Source organism: Mustelus asterias, unplaced genomic scaffold (genome assembly GCF_964213995.1).
Source record: "Mustelus asterias unplaced genomic scaffold, sMusAst1.hap1.1 HAP1_SCAFFOLD_106, whole genome shotgun sequence".
NCBI lineage: Eukaryota > Metazoa > Chordata > Chondrichthyes > Carcharhiniformes > Triakidae > Mustelus > Mustelus asterias.
The window spans coordinates 174,910-190,203 of record NW_027590150.1 but is presented as its reverse complement, the minus strand read 5'-3'; the positions used below and the strand labels follow the sequence as shown (position 1 = coordinate 190,203).

Here is a 15,294-nt window from a genome sequence, read left to right as displayed (position 1 = left end):
GACTCCATTGTGACATCACAAAGGGGAAGTTGGCCAATGATGATGTAATTTAAACAATGCCTGAGATCACTTCACTTCTTGGTCAGACCCCCTTTTCAGTCCAGTGCTACTTGGAGTTTACCGTCAATTCAACAACTATTGGGTTACAAGTCCCTCACAGTTCTGATCACAACTTCATGATAAAATAATTTAAATAATGCATGAGAACGCTTCTTACCGGACTACCTACCACTGGTCAGACCCCCTTTTTACAGATTCGGGAATCTCAGCCACTGAACACCAGCCGGTCCTGGAATAAGTTTCATTCTAACTCATTCTGAGTAAATATTCTCACCAGGTCCTCTGTCAGGACCCTGCTAAGCAGCTTTAATGGTTCATGATTGCAGAAACTGAGCAGTCACAGGAATGTGGTCAAGATAGTCCAGTCCCATAATGCCGCACATTTAATCTGCAGTCCTTCAGTTATAACAGAATATGTGGCTGTATGTAGCTGCCTCGGCCACGATCAGCGCCAACACTGCCTTCCTGAACTGCTATAATGCCGAAGGTGTAAGTACACCCACAGTGCTGTTAGGGAGGGATTTCCAGCTACACATTCCACACTTCCTCTCGACTGTGGGTGGATACGCGATTGAGACATTTCATTCAACTGCACTCAAGCTGAGTTATTCAAATCCCTTTATTGTACGGGACAATATATTCATGATTTCTTTAAAACAGAAATTAAACATTCCCATTTGATTTCAGGTATTAACATATTCTGTTAGTTTGTTCTTTATTGTCAATGTCAGGCTAGGGTTGTTCCCCTTGGAGCAAGGAGGTTGAGGGTAGATTTGATAGAGGTGGACAAGATTCTGACAGGTTTAGATAAGATGGACAAAGAAAAGCTGTTCCCATTAGCTGACGAGAGAAGGACGAGGGGGACACAGATTTATGGTTTTGGGTCAGAGAGGAAGGGGGGATGTGAGGAAGAATATTTTGATGCAGTGAATGGTAATGACCTGGAACTTGCTGCCTACGAGGGTGGAGGAAGTGGAGACAATAAACAATTACAAAGGAAATTGGATGGGCATCTGGGGGAGTTTCAAACAGAAATGCTGACTAAAAATCTCTGAACTTCCTAACACCCTGTCACTCTGTGATCCGTGTGAAATTTGAAACCAGGTATTCGCAACAAGACTCAAAGAGCATCAGCCCACTGGAGGCAAAGTCATGAGACCGGCCAGTCCAGCAGAAAGAAACCCTCCGACCCTCCCCATTGACCAACTGTGAGAATGAACAAAATGCAGTCCTGGATGTAATTGAGAGCAGAAACAATAACAGCAGAATCCAACCCCTGGAATCACTCGAGCATTTTGGTGTCTCAGCAGGGCGGATGAAACTCTGAAACCCTTCCCACACTGAGAGCAGGTGAATGGTCTCTCCCCAGTGTGAACTCGCTGGTGTGTCCGCAGGGTGGATAATTGACTGAACCCCTTCCCACACTGAGAGCAGGTGAACGGTCTCTCCCCAGTATGAAGGCGCTGGTGCGTCTGCAGGTTAGATAATTGACTGAACCCCTTCCCGCACTGAGAGCAGGTGAACAGTCTCTCCCCAGTGTGAACTCGCTGGTGCTTCTGCAGGTTAGATAATTGACTGAACCCCTTCTCACACTGAGAGCAGGTGAACGGCCACTCCCCAGTGTGAACTCGCTGGTGAGTCCGCAGGGTGAATAAATCAGTGAATCCCTTCCCACACTGAGAGCAGGTGAACGGTCTCTCCCCAGTGTGAATTCGCTGGTGGGTCTCCAGCTTAGCTAATTGACTGAACCCCTTCCCACACATAGAGCAGGTGAAAGGCCACTCCCCAGTGTGAACTCGCTGGTGTCTCCGCAGAGTGGATAAATCAGTGAATCCCTTCCCACAATGAGAGCAGGTGAACGGTCTCTCCCCAGTGTGAATTCGCTGGTGCTTCTGCAGGTTAGATAATTGACTGAACCCCTTCTCACACTCAGAGCAGGTGAACGGCCACTCCCCAGTGTGAACTCGCTGGTGAGTCCGCAGGGTGAATAAATCAGTGAACCCCTTCTCACACTGAGAGCAGGTGAATGGTCTCTCCCCAGTGTGAACTCGCTGGTGCGTCTGCAGCTCAGCTAATTGACTGAACCCCTTCCCACACATAGAGCAGGTGAACGGCCACTCCCCAGTGTGAACTCGCTGGTGTCTCCGCAGGGTGGATAAATCAGTGAATCCCTTCCCACACTGAAAGCAGGTGAAAGGTCTCTCCCCTGTGTGAACTCGCTGGTGTCTCTGCAGGTTAGCTAAATGACTGAACCCTTTCTCACACTGAGAGCAGGTGAACGGCCTCTCCCCAGTGTGAACTCGCTGGTGTCTCTGCAGGTTAGCCAATTGACTGAACCCCTTCTCACACTGAGAGCAGGTGAACGGTCTCTCCCCAGTGTGAACTCGCTGGTGTGCCTGCAGGCTGGATGACCGAGTGAATCCCTTCCCACACTGAGAGCAAGTGAAGGGCCTCTCCCCAGTGTGAGCTCGCTGGTGTCTCTGCAGCTGGGATACCCGAGTGAATCCCTCCCCACACTGAGAGCAAGTAAATGGTCTCTCCCCAGTGTGGCTGTGCCGATGATCTTCCAGCTCTGATGGGGCTCTGTATCTCTTCCCACAGTCCCCACATTTCCATGGTTTCTCCATGGTGCAGGTGTTCTTTCCTTTCTCTTCAGTTGAACACTCGTCCACACACAGAACAGTCCCCCCACCCCCGCTGTGAATGGTGTGATATTTATTGCTGTGTAACTGGTTAAAGCTCTTGAGTCAATGCACTAGAACACACTCACTCCAGTGTTGCAGCGTGTTGGCACTTTTCCAGTCACACTGATGTTTGAAATCTTTTCAAGTCACCAGACCGGACAACCATTTCTCCTTGATTTAAAGGCCGATGATATTCAGGTCCCGAGGAATATGACTCTGTCAGATCTAGACACAACGTCTGAGATTTCGGTCTGTGATTCCTCTTTCAATTTCCTGTAAAACAAGTTTGCAGAGGTCATCAGTGTCAGTGCAGGATAGAAATTCAGAACAGACAATTCTAATTTCTATGGAACATTCTTTCCTCCCTCCAGACTCGAAACATTGGCTCTATTCTCTCTCTATCTGGGGGACAGCGTGGGAAATGATGCTGCGGTAGATCAGCCAATTCTCAATGAATGGTTGAGGCAGTTCGATGGGCTGAATGGCCAACCGCAGCTCCTGTTTCTTATGATTTGTGTGTGGTGGACAGGAAGCAGTGAGCATGGATCTGTCAATCAGCCTCAATCAGCACCTTCAGGAGAATTGGGAGGGTGAATATTAGATACAGCAGAGTGAGAATGGAGGGAGAGTGTGTGGGATGGAGATTCACAGCTTTGGGGATGAGAGAGGAAAGAATGTTCCATAGAAACTAGAATTGTCTGTTCTGAATTTCTATCCTGTGCTGACACTGATGATGTTTGTAAATTCCTTTTGCAGGATATCAGAAGGTGAAGATTTAAAGACGAATATCAAACCAAACCTCACATCAAAATCTAACATAGTCACTCAGTTCATTGGGACCTGAATATCATCAATCTTTGAATCTAGAATGGAAATGTTTCTCTGCTCTGTCTGCTTCAGGAGATTTTAAACATCAGTGTGACTGGAAAAGCACCGAGACACACACACACTGAAACATGCTCACACCTGAGTGACTGTGGAAAGAACTTTAACCAGTTAAACAGCCTGAAAATACATTGCAGCAGAGAGACCGCACCCATGTTATGTTGTAACTGAACTGATTGTCAAGCCTGGAGAGTCACAAGGACACCCGCACCATGGAGAAATTGTGTAAATGTGGGGACTGTGGGAAAGGATTCAGGTTCCCATCTGCACTGGAAACTCATCGGCGCAGTCACACTGGAGAGAGACCATTCACCTGTTGTGTGTGTGGGAAGAGATTCACTCAGTTATCCCATTTACAAACACACCAGGGAGTTCACACTGGGGAGAGGCCATTCACCTGCTCTGTGTGTGGGAAAGGATTCACTCGGTTAAACAATCTGCTGACCGACCAGCGCATTCACACCGGGGAGAGACCGTTCACCTGCTGTGTGTGTGGGAAGGGATTCACTCAGTTGCCCAACCTGTTGAGCCACAAGGTCACTCACACCCAAGACAGACCCTTTAAATGCTCTGACTGTGGGAGTGGCTTCAAAAGCTCTCGAGAACTGATGGTCCACCAACCCATTCACACTGACGAGAGACTGGTTAGCTGCTCTCACTGCACAAAGAGGTTTAGGAGGTCATCCACACGGCGGAGACAGCAGCGAGTTCACACCGGGGACAGACCGTTCACCTGCTCTGTGTGTGGGAAATGGATTCAATCGGTCATCCAACCTGCAGCGACACCAACAAGTTCACAAGTGATTGCAGGGGTTGGATTCTTTCTCTCTCAATCTTTCTCTCTCTCTCTCTCTCTCTCAGCAGATTCGATGAATGATTGAATCCCTTCCCACAAGTGGAGCATATGAACGGTCTCTCCCCGGTGTGACTGCGTCGATGAGATTCCACCCCAGATGGGGCTCTGAATCCCTTCCCACAGTCTCCACATTTCCATGGTTTCTCCATGGTGTCGGAGTCCTTGTGTCTCTCCACAATCAGTGCACTGGAACACTCTGATACGGGTGTGAGAATCTCAGTGCTTTTCCAGTCAAAACCTCTCCTTCCAATATCCACTGAAAGCAGTTTACAAAAATCATCACTGTCAGCACATGATAGTAATTCAAAACAGACAATTGTAGTTTCTATGGAACATTCTTTAAATCTCCACCCACGCCCCTCACACATACACTCTCTCTCTCATTCCATTTAGCATTCTGCGGCACGGTGGCACAGGGGTTAGCACCATCAGCTCCAAGTTCCCCTCCAACTCACACACCATCCTGACTTGTCTGACATCCAGGACTAAGAGAACAGAAGTTTCACCCATATAAATACTGGGAAGTCTGAACCCATTGTCTTCAGTCCCCACGACAAACTCCACTCCCTGTCGGAGCCGGAACCAGGCTGTTCACAACCATGGTGAAATATTTCACTCCAGGATGAGCTTCCAGCCACATCATCATCAAGACTGTCTATTTCCACTTCAGTGACATCGTCCGACGCCACCCCAGTCTCAACTCATTAGACCATAAGACACAGCAACAGAATTAGGCCACTCGGCCCATCGAGTCTGCTCCGCCATTCAATCATGGCTGATATTTTTCTCATTCCCATTCTCCTGCCTTTTCCCCATAACCCCTGATCCCCTCATTAATCAAGAATCTATCTATCTCTGTCTTAAAGACACTCAATGTCCTGACCTCCACAACCTTCTGCAGCAAAGAGTTCCACAGATTCACCACTCTCTGGCTGAAGAAATTCCTCCTCTCTGTTTTAAAGGATCGGCCCTTTAGTCTGAGGTTGTGCCCTCTATTTCTAGCTGTTCCTACTAGTGGAAACATTCTCTCCACATCCACTCTATCCAGGCCTCGCAGTATCCTGTAAGTTTCAATAAGATCCCCCCTCATCCTTATAAACTCCAATGAGTACAGACCCAGAGTCTGAACTGTTCCTCATAGGACAAGCTCTTCATTCCAGAGATCATTCTTGTGAACCTCCTCTGGACCTTTTCCAAAGCCAGCACATCCTTCTTTAGATATGGGGACCATAACTGCTCACAATAGTCCAAATGGGGACTGACCAGAGCCTTCCGCAGCCTCAGAAATATATCCCTGCCCTTGTATTCTAGGCCTATCGACATGAATGCTAACATTGCATTTGGCTTCCTAACTGCCGACTGAACCTGCACGTTAACTTTAAGAGAATCTTGAACAATGACTTCCAAGTCCCTTTTTGTTTCTGATTTCCTAAGCATTTCCCCATTTAGAAAATACTTGTTGTCTCCATTCCTCCTTCCAAAGTGCAGAACCTCACACTTTTCCACATTGTATTCCATCTGCCGCTTCTTTGCCCACTCTCCTAACCTGTCCAAGTCCTTCTGCAGCCTCCCTGCTTCCTCGTTACTACCTCTCCCTCTACATATCTTTGTATCATCTGCAAACTTAGCAACAGTGCCTTCAGTTCCTTCCTCCAAATCGTTAATGTATATTGTGAAAAGTTGTGGTCCCAGCACTGACCCCTGAGGCACACCACTGGTCACCGGCTGCCATCCTGAGAAAGATCCCTTTATCCCCACTTCTGCCTTCTGCCAGTCAGCCAATCCTCTATCCATGCCAGGATTTCACCCTTAACACTATGGGCACTTAACGGATTTAACAGTTTCCTCTGCAGCACCTTGTCAAAGGCCTTCTGGAAATCTAAATAAATCAGGTCCACTAGTTCTCCTTTATCTAACTTCTTTGTTACCAGATACGATCTAAGGAGATCCATCAAAGATGCCAAAAGACAATACCGGACCAAGCTAGAGTCCCAGGCGAGCCACACCAACCCCCGCTGACTATGGCAAGGTCTGCAAGACATAACAGGCTACAAGATGAAGGCATGTAAAATCGCCGGCTCCAACGCTCCTCGCCCTGATGAGCTCAATGCATTCGTTTTGAGCAAGAGGTCAGCGAGAGCATGCCCTCCACCCTGGAAGCCCTGGATGAACCTGTATCTGGGGTCTCCATTGCAGATGTCAGAGCAGCTTTCTTGAAGGTCAACCCACAGAAAGCAACGGGCCCGGATGGGATACCCGGACGGGCACTCAGATCCTGCGCGGATCAGCTGATGGGGGTATTCACAGACATCTTCAACCTCTCTTTACAACAATCTGAGGTCCCTATCTGCTTCAAGAAGACTACCTTCATCCTGGTACCGAAGCAAAACCAAGCAGCGTGCCTTAATGACTATCGGCCGGTGGCTCTGATATTCATCATTATGAAGTGCTTCGAAAGGTCAGTCATGGCACAAATCAATTCCAGCCTCCCGGACTATCTGGATCCACTACAGTTTGCCTACCGCCGCAACAGGTCCACAGCAGACACCATTTCCCTGGCCCTGTACTCAACCCTGCAACACGTAGATTACAAGGACACCAATGTCAGACTCCTATTTGTTGACTACAGCTCAGCCTTCAACACTCTTCTTCCCATGAAACTCATCTCCAAACTCCGTGGCCTGGGTCTCGGCACCTCCCTCTGCAACTGGATCCTGAACTTCCTAACTCACAGACCACAATCAGTAAGGATAGTCAACAACACCTCCTCCACGATCGTCCTCAACACCGGTGCCCCACAAGGCTGTGTTCTCAGCCCCCTATTATACTCTTATACACCTATGACTGTGCGGCAAAATTCCCCTCCAATTCGATTTTCAAGTTTGCTGACGACACCCCAGTACTGGGTCGGATCTCAAACAATGATGAGACAGAGTACAGGAATGAGACAGAGAACCTGGTGAACTGGTGTGGCAACAATAATCCCTCCCTCAATGTCAACAAAACAAAGGAGATTGTCATCGACTTCAGGAAGCGTAAAGAAGAACATGCCCATGTCGACATCAATGGGGACGAAGTAGAAAGCGTCAAGAGCTTCAGGTTTTTAGGTGTCCGGATCACCAACAACCTGTCCTGGTCCCCCCATGTTGACACTATAGTTAAGAAAGCTCACCAACGCCTCTACTTTCTCAGAAGACTAAGGAAATTTGGCATGTCAGCTACGACTCTCACCAACTTTTACAGATGCACCATAGAAAGCATTCTTTCTGGTTGTATCACAGCTTGGTATGGCTCCTGCTCTGCCCAAGACCGCAAGGATCTACAAAAGGTCGTGAATGTGCCCAATCTATCACACAAACCAGCCTCCCATCCATTGACTCTGTCTACACTTCCCGCCGCGTCGGCAAAGCAGCCGGCATAATTAAGGACCCCACGCACCCCGGACATTCTCTCTTCCACCTTCTTCCTTTAGGAAAAAGATACAAAAGTCTGAGGTCATGGACCAACCGACTTGAGAACAGCTTCTTCTCTGCTGCTGCCAGACTTTTGAATGGACTTAACTTGCATTAAGCTGATCTTTCTCTACATCCTAGCTGTGACTGTAACACTACATTCTGCACTCTCTCCTTTCCTTCTCTATGAACGGTATGTTTTGTCTGTATAGCGAGCAAGAAACAATACTTTTCACTGTATGATAATACATGTGACAATAATAAATTATTATTGGAGGACGCGGAAAGTCTGCAGAGAGATTTGGATAGGCTGAGCGAGTGGGCGAGGATCTGGCAGATGGAATAGACATTGGCAAATGTGAGAAAAATTACATTGTGCGACTGTGCAGAGGGACCTGGGGGTCCTTGTGCACGAATCGCAAAAACTCAGTCTGCAGCTACAGCAGGTAATCAAGGTGGTGAGTGGAATGTTGGCCTTTATCGCGAGGGGGATAGAATATAAAAGCAGGGAGGTCTTGATACAACTATACAAGGCACTGGTGAGGCCGCAACTGGAGTACTGTGGGCAGTTTTGGTCCCCTTGTTTGCGAAAGGATATATTGGCCTTGGAGGGAGTGCAGAGAAGATGCACCAGGTTGATACCAGAGATTAGGGGTGTAGCTTATGAGGAGAGATTGATCAGATTGGGTCTGTACTCGTTGGAGTTTAGAAGGCTGAGGGGTGATCTTCTCGAGACGTATAAGATAATGAAGGGGCTGGATAGGGTAGAGGTGGAGACATTCTTTCCACTTAGAAGGGAAACCAGAACTCGAGGGCACAGCCTCAAAATAAGTGGGGGCCGGTTTAGAACAGAGTTGAGGGGGAACTTCTTCTCTCAGAGGGTAGTGAATCTCTGGAATTCTCTGCCCATTGAAGTGGTGGAGGCTACCTCGTTGAATATGTTTAAATCATGGAGTAGATAGATTTCTGATCGCTAAGGGAATTAAGGGATATGGGGAGCAGGCGGGTAAGTGGAACTGATTCGCTTCAGATCAGGCATGATCTTGTTGAATGGCGGGGCAGGCTCGAGGGGCTAGATGGCCTACTCCTGCTCCTATTTCTTATGTTCTTAAATCGAATCAGATGGAGAAATTTCATTGGTCTGTGGAATTCTCTACCACAGAAAGCACTGGAGGCTGGGTCATTTCATAAAGATGTGGAGATGCCGGCATTGGACTTGGATAAACACAGTAAGAAGTTTAACAACACCAGGTTAAAGTCCAACAGGTTTATTTGGTAGCAAAAGCCACTTCCCGGTGTGGCTCTTTCTACCAAATAAACCTGTTGGACTTTAACCTGGTGTCATTTAATAAATTCAAGGCTGAGTTAGACTATTTTTTATCTGAGGGAGGCAGTCAGCATAATAGAATTAATCAGATGAGCCACGAGTTTATTGAATGACAGAGCAAGGTCAATGGGCTGAATGGCCTACTCCTGACGCTAACACACTGATGGTCTCAGGATGTCCACACAGTCTCTGCAGCAGCTCCGTTCACCAGGGCCTGTCAATCAATCACACAATCATTTTCTCTCCTGGGGACCGGGACCCCGAAGCCCCGCCCCCTCTCTGTTGCGTCACCAAGAGGGCCACGCATGCGCTCCGCTCCTTGCTGGACCAAGATGGCGGCCATTAACCTGGGCCTGCTCCAAGAAAAAAATCCCCATAGCAGCAAACCCGGGACCCGCAGGGTCTTATTCGGGCCTTCGGCTTTCAGCAAGTGTTTGTGAAGCCTCCGATCCCTCCCCACCCCGACTCCCGGCTAATTCCTCCCTCCGCCCCACTGATTCTCACCAGCTGAAGAAAAGCGTCTGCCGCACACAAGCATCCGAGCAAGTGACACTGCGCATGCTCGAGATGCAGCATGGAGCCTGCGCACTGGTCTCTTGTGAAGTAAATCAGGCACTTTCAAACCCACGGGGAATGCTGGGTAACAACAGGGCCATTGAAAAACCAAATAGCAACAGAAAATGAATTTGTTACTCATCGAGATCAATTAATAAAAATATTAAAATAAATTATTGGTTTGATTTAGTATTGTCACGTGTTAGTATATGGTGAAAAATATTGTTTCTCACGTGCTATACAAATTGTGAATTCTGTGAATTGTGAATGTGTCTATTGTGAATGGGCACTCTGCTGTGCTCCATTTCTCGAAACCATGCACGCAGCACAGGAGCACAGTGGGTAGCACTGCTGCCTCACAGCACCAGGCACCCGGGTTCAATTCCGGCCTCGTGTCACTGTCCGTATGGAATTTGCACGCTTTCCCTGTGTCTGCGTGGGTTTCGTCCGGTTTCCTCCCACACTCCAAAGATGTGTGGGTTAGGCTGATTGGCCCTGCTAAATTGCCCTATAGTATCAGGGGACCAGAAGTTGTAATGTGCACAGGGTAAGACAAAGAACAACAAAGAACAGTACAGTACAGGAAACAGGCCCTTCGGCCCTCCAAGCCCATGCCGCTCCTTGGTCCAACTGGACCAATCGTTTGTATCCCTCCATTCCCAGGCTCATGTGACTATCCAGGTAAGTCTTAAACGATGTCAGCGTGTCTGCCTCCACCACCCTACAGGACCTGGCTGGGATTGGTGTCGGTGCAGGTTCAATGAGTTAAATGGCCTCCTTCTGCAGTGTAGGTATGAAAATACTGCTATCTTCTGGAACAATGGAGAGTTTTTCAAGTTTTTTCCTTCTAGTTCCCCTGACTCTCATTCTCAGAAGATGCAGACACTGGCTGGGTTCAAAAATCAGAATTAGTAGTTCCTCTGTCATTACTACTTTATTTGTGATTATTACTTTGTTGTGTCTATTACTTGATTCCCTATGATGTGGAGATGCTGGCATTGGACTAGGGTGGGCACAGTAAAAAGTCTCACACTACCGGGTTAAAGTCCAACAGGTTTATTTGGAATCATGAGCTTCCAGAGCGCTGCTCCTTCATCAGGTGAGTGATGAAGGAGCAGCACTCCAAAAGCTCATGATGCCAAATAAACCTGTTAGACTTTAACTTGGTGTTGTGAGACTTGATTCCCTATGACAGTAGTATCATTACTAAAAATCCGCCGCAACAGTTAACACAGAAATCTGAGGGCATTGTCATCACAGCCTTTCAAACCATTAATAATAGAATCATCAGATATTCGGTTGTAATTCTCTCTATGAAAATCTCTCTGGCAAAATAAATATGGCTTCTCCACAGTAGAAAGGAAATCATTCACTCATCAATCCAAGCTCAGAATGCATGGGGATATTGCTGGTAAGTGTCCAGGACAAATTGCTATTTGTAAGATGAAGGTACATCAGCAGCAGGAGTTAGTGAAGAGGGTGATGGTAATAACTAGGCAAACTGACTCAGCAGGAAAGCTGCTCTAAAGGAGATTCCATAGGATCCACCCAAAACACAATCATTGGCACCAGTACGACAGATTCCAGTTAAACCTGACTGGTGTCGGTGCAGGTTCAATGAGTTAAATGGCCTCCTTCTGCAGTGTAGGTATGAAAATACTGCTATCTTCTGGAACAATGGAGAGTTTTTCAAGTTTTTTCCTTCTGACCCTGACGTGAGTATGGCCAAAGATACCACACACCATAGGAAAGCCTTTCCCTCATCCCTCATAGCAAGTAAGAACTCATCCATCCTACATGATGAGGTTTTCTGTCACAAGGATGTGATGTGTATCACAAAGATGGTTAAAACCTTTTTTAGTTACATGGATTACATACATTGTTGTTGGATCATAGCTTGGTATATTTCTGTTTTGAGTCCTCGATATTATATCCAGGTTGTGTATCTCACCAGGCTTCCACACCCCATCATTACTCTACAGACTCATGGCCAGTTTCTTCAGAATCTCCAACAAATCTTCACATTCCCCCTGCTACAGACAGTGGAAAAGATGGATCCTGCCCATCTCAACACCTCCAGGGAGAAACTCCCACACAGTACACTAACTGTTCAATGTGAAATGAAGTAATGTTAAAAACATTGTTATAAAATGAGGCCAGGTGGCAAATTGGGAAGGTACATTTGATGTTCCAGATAGATTGGGGAAAAGCAAAACTTATCTTAGCAAATTGGAAATGAGGGAAGGAAACACACCATGAAGGCCAGTGAAAAGGTCAGGAAACTGGATGGAGAATAAACGCAATGAAGTTACTGTGAAAATCCCCTAATCACCACACTCCACCGCTTGTTCGGGTACACTAAGGGAGAATTTAGCATGGCCAATGCACCAAACCAGCACATCTTTTTGGACTGTGGGAGGAAACCGGAGCACCCGGAGGAAACCCAAGCAGAAAAGGGGAGAACATGCAGATTCTGCAAACAGTGACCCTGATTTTATCAACAGGGACAAGATGTGGATGGTAGTCATGATCCTGGACTGTGTCCAGGCTGAAGTTCTGTTCTTGCCATACGATCCCCACGCAGATTGCCTTTCTGAGCTCCAGACAGGTGATAAACACTCTGGTGTCGATTTTGTCTTGCCATCCTATGTCTCAAAACAAAGCTGGATTATTTCACATTTATTCAAAATATTAAACTGTAGCAAAGTTAAAGTGGTGATTCGCATCAGAAAGAAAATTTGACTCTCTGAACAAACATGGTTCAATCCTGGATATGATTAAAAGCAGCAGTGACAGCTGAAGCCAATCTCTGCAGTCACTTGTGAACTTGCTGCTGTCAACACAGGTTAGAAGAATGGATGAATACTTTCCCACACATGGAGCCAGTGAATGACCTCTGCAGTGTCAATTAATTGGTGTTTCAGCACTTCACATCTGCTTTTAACTTTCTTCTCACATTCAGATCATTTAAAATGTCTTCTCACATTCAGATCATTTAAAATGACTCTTTTCAGTGTGAACAAGTTGATGTTCAATGAGACAGTATGACTGAGCAAATCCCAGATTAGGGTTTGGAATACACGGCCTGAGAGTGTGATGGAGGCAGGTTCAGTTGATGCATTCAAAAGGGAATTAAGAATGTTCCCAATTGTGGGGGAGTCCAAACGTAGGGGTCGTAGTTTGAGGACAAGGGGTAAACCTTTTCGGACTGAGGTGAGGAGAAATTTCTTCACCCAGAGGGTGGTGAATGTGTGGAATTCCTGATCACAGAATGTAGTTGAGGCCAAAATGTTGTCTGATTTCAAGAAGAAATTAGATATAGCTCTCGGGGCCAAAGGCATCAAGGGATGTGGCGGGGGCGGGGGGGGGGGGGGGGGGGGGGTGGAGGTTAGATCAGGATATTGAATTCGATGATCAGCCATGATCAAATTGAATGGCACAGTAGGTTCGAAGGGCTGAATGGTCTACTCCTGCTTCTAGTTTCTATGTTATCTGAAAAGGAAGAATGTGCAGGATTACAGGGAGAAGGCGGGAGAATGGAATTAGGCGAGTTGTTCATTCGGAGAGCTGGTGCACACATGATGGGCCAAATGGCCTCCTTCTGCATCAAAACTATTTGGTGATTCTGGTGAAATCCTTAAAAACTGTAATTGCTGGAACAAAACTCAGCAGGTTCAGCAGCATCTGTGCAGAGAGAGAAACAGAGTTAACATTTCAGGTCTGTGACCTTTCCTGTGAACTGGGGAAAGCCAGAAATGTGACAGGTTTGGAGAAAGGGGCGGGTGGGACAGGGACTAAAGGAAGGGTGGAAGACAGGAGAGATTGAATGAGAGAAAAGTGAATCACCCCCAGAGCCAAAGGGAATGGAGATGGAGCGATAGAAGAAAGAGGGAAACAGAAGCTGTGCCTGGAGCAGGGGGGCTGCCGACTGAAAGAAAGAAAAGTGAAACAATCAAAGAAAAAGAAACAGAACGGGCTGAGAGTTTACTCTCTGAAACTGTTGGACTGAATGTTGGGTCCAGAAGGCTGTAAAGTGTGGAGGGGATGGGTCAGTGGGAGGATCTTCTCCTGGACCTGCTGCAGACCCTGGTTAGAACAGTAATCCAGGATGGGTGGGGCTGAAGGGGGTGGCGGGGTCACTCTGACAGATCTTCTGTGGTCTTGTCTGTGCCCAGGTGACCCTGGAGAGGGAGATTCTATCGGGGGTTTGTTGCTGATTAGTTTGATTTAATCACAAGTTTGGGGAAACGAGAGGAAAGAATGTTCCAGAGAAACTGGAATTGTCTATTCTGAATTTCTATCCTGCACTGATAGTGACACTGACACTGTCAACTCTTTTTACAGGGGATTAGAAGGGGAGGATTTACTGATAGAAAACTCAGATCAAACATCTGACAGTCACTCATTTCATCAGGACCTGAATTTCACAGACGTTTGGCACAGAAGGCCATTTGGCCCATCGTGTCTGTGTCTGCTCCCCAAGTGAGCATTAAGGCATAGTGCCATTCTCCTGCCTTTTCCCCATGCTAGTGAATTTCATAAGCTATCCAGCTCTTGGCTCCCCCAAGAGACCAAATGAAGATTTTCGGAGTCTAAAATTGCCCTTTATTCAAGTTAAAGCAGGGTAAACTGGTTTCCACACACATGGCGACAGACTGCCAGAACAAAGGAATACTATTGCAATCATACCTTTAGGATCAACTACAGGTAATTAACATACACAGATTGAAATTGTACACTGATTTAAAGGTACTCACTATCCAATCACAACTAATAGTTCTGATTACTTCATTTGTTTCCCACAGTGATGTTTAACCAATTACAGCAACTCTCCCCTTGCCTAATTGAAATATCCAATTATCAACAGGGCACGTACACATAGCTACATCATCAATAAACACATGTCTATGGTCCTTGACGATCTGGCACCCTGAGTGCTGACATATGACTTCTATCAAAACACTGCAGTCTTGGGCTGTTATCTGAAAGCAGTGATGTTGTAGTTACAGCCTCTTGTGGCCTATCAAAGCCCCCTTGTCTATTGTTTGTGCAGCTGTGCCTTGCAGCTCCAGCAGTTTCCCAGGAACTTTGCTGCATTGAATGATTTTTAACCCTTTCACCATCTATTAGTCCAGTGGACCTTCTCCGAACCATTTCTTACGCATTTACATCCTTTCTTAAATAAGGAGACCAATAATACTCCAGATGTGACCTCACCAGTGTTCTGTATAACCGAAGAATAACATCCCTTCTTTTGTAATTAATTCTCCTCACAATAAACAATAACATTCTATTAACTTTCCTGATTACTTGCTGCACCTGCCTTTTCTGATTCATGCACAAGGACACCCAGATCCCTCTAAATCTCTCACTGTTTAGACAATATTCTTTGTATTTATACTTCCTGCCAAAATGGACAATTTCGCATTTACCCACATTATACTACATTTGCCAGTTCTTTGCCCACTCACTTAA

The 15,294-nt window shown here is 46.6% G+C and overlaps 4 protein-coding genes across 5 annotated transcripts in view; 1 reads left to right on the top strand and 3 right to left on the bottom strand.

The window, feature by feature from the left end:
• LOC144484419 (uncharacterized) overlaps window positions 1-15,294 on the top strand; it is a 113,037-nt gene that overhangs the window by 76,221 nt on the left and 21,522 nt on the right. The gene's annotated exons all lie outside the window — the stretch shown is intronic.
• LOC144484400 (uncharacterized) overlaps window positions 1-15,294 on the bottom strand; it is a 42,174-nt gene that overhangs the window by 9,416 nt on the left and 17,464 nt on the right. The gene's annotated exons all lie outside the window — the stretch shown is intronic.
• Window positions 1-15,294, bottom strand: part of LOC144484407 (uncharacterized) — an 82,434-nt gene that overhangs the window by 49,802 nt on the left and 17,338 nt on the right. The window lies entirely within an intron of this gene.
• Window positions 663-9,796, bottom strand: LOC144484389 (uncharacterized). The gene is made up of 2 exons (XM_078202909.1): window positions 9,769-9,796; window positions 663-3,017 (listed from the first exon to the last, which is right to left on the bottom strand). Exon 2 carries the CDS (start codon window positions 2,685-2,687, stop codon window positions 1,191-1,193), a length of 1,497 nt encoding a protein of 498 aa, XP_078059035.1. The 5' UTR covers window positions 2,688-3,017; window positions 9,769-9,796; the 3' UTR covers window positions 663-1,190.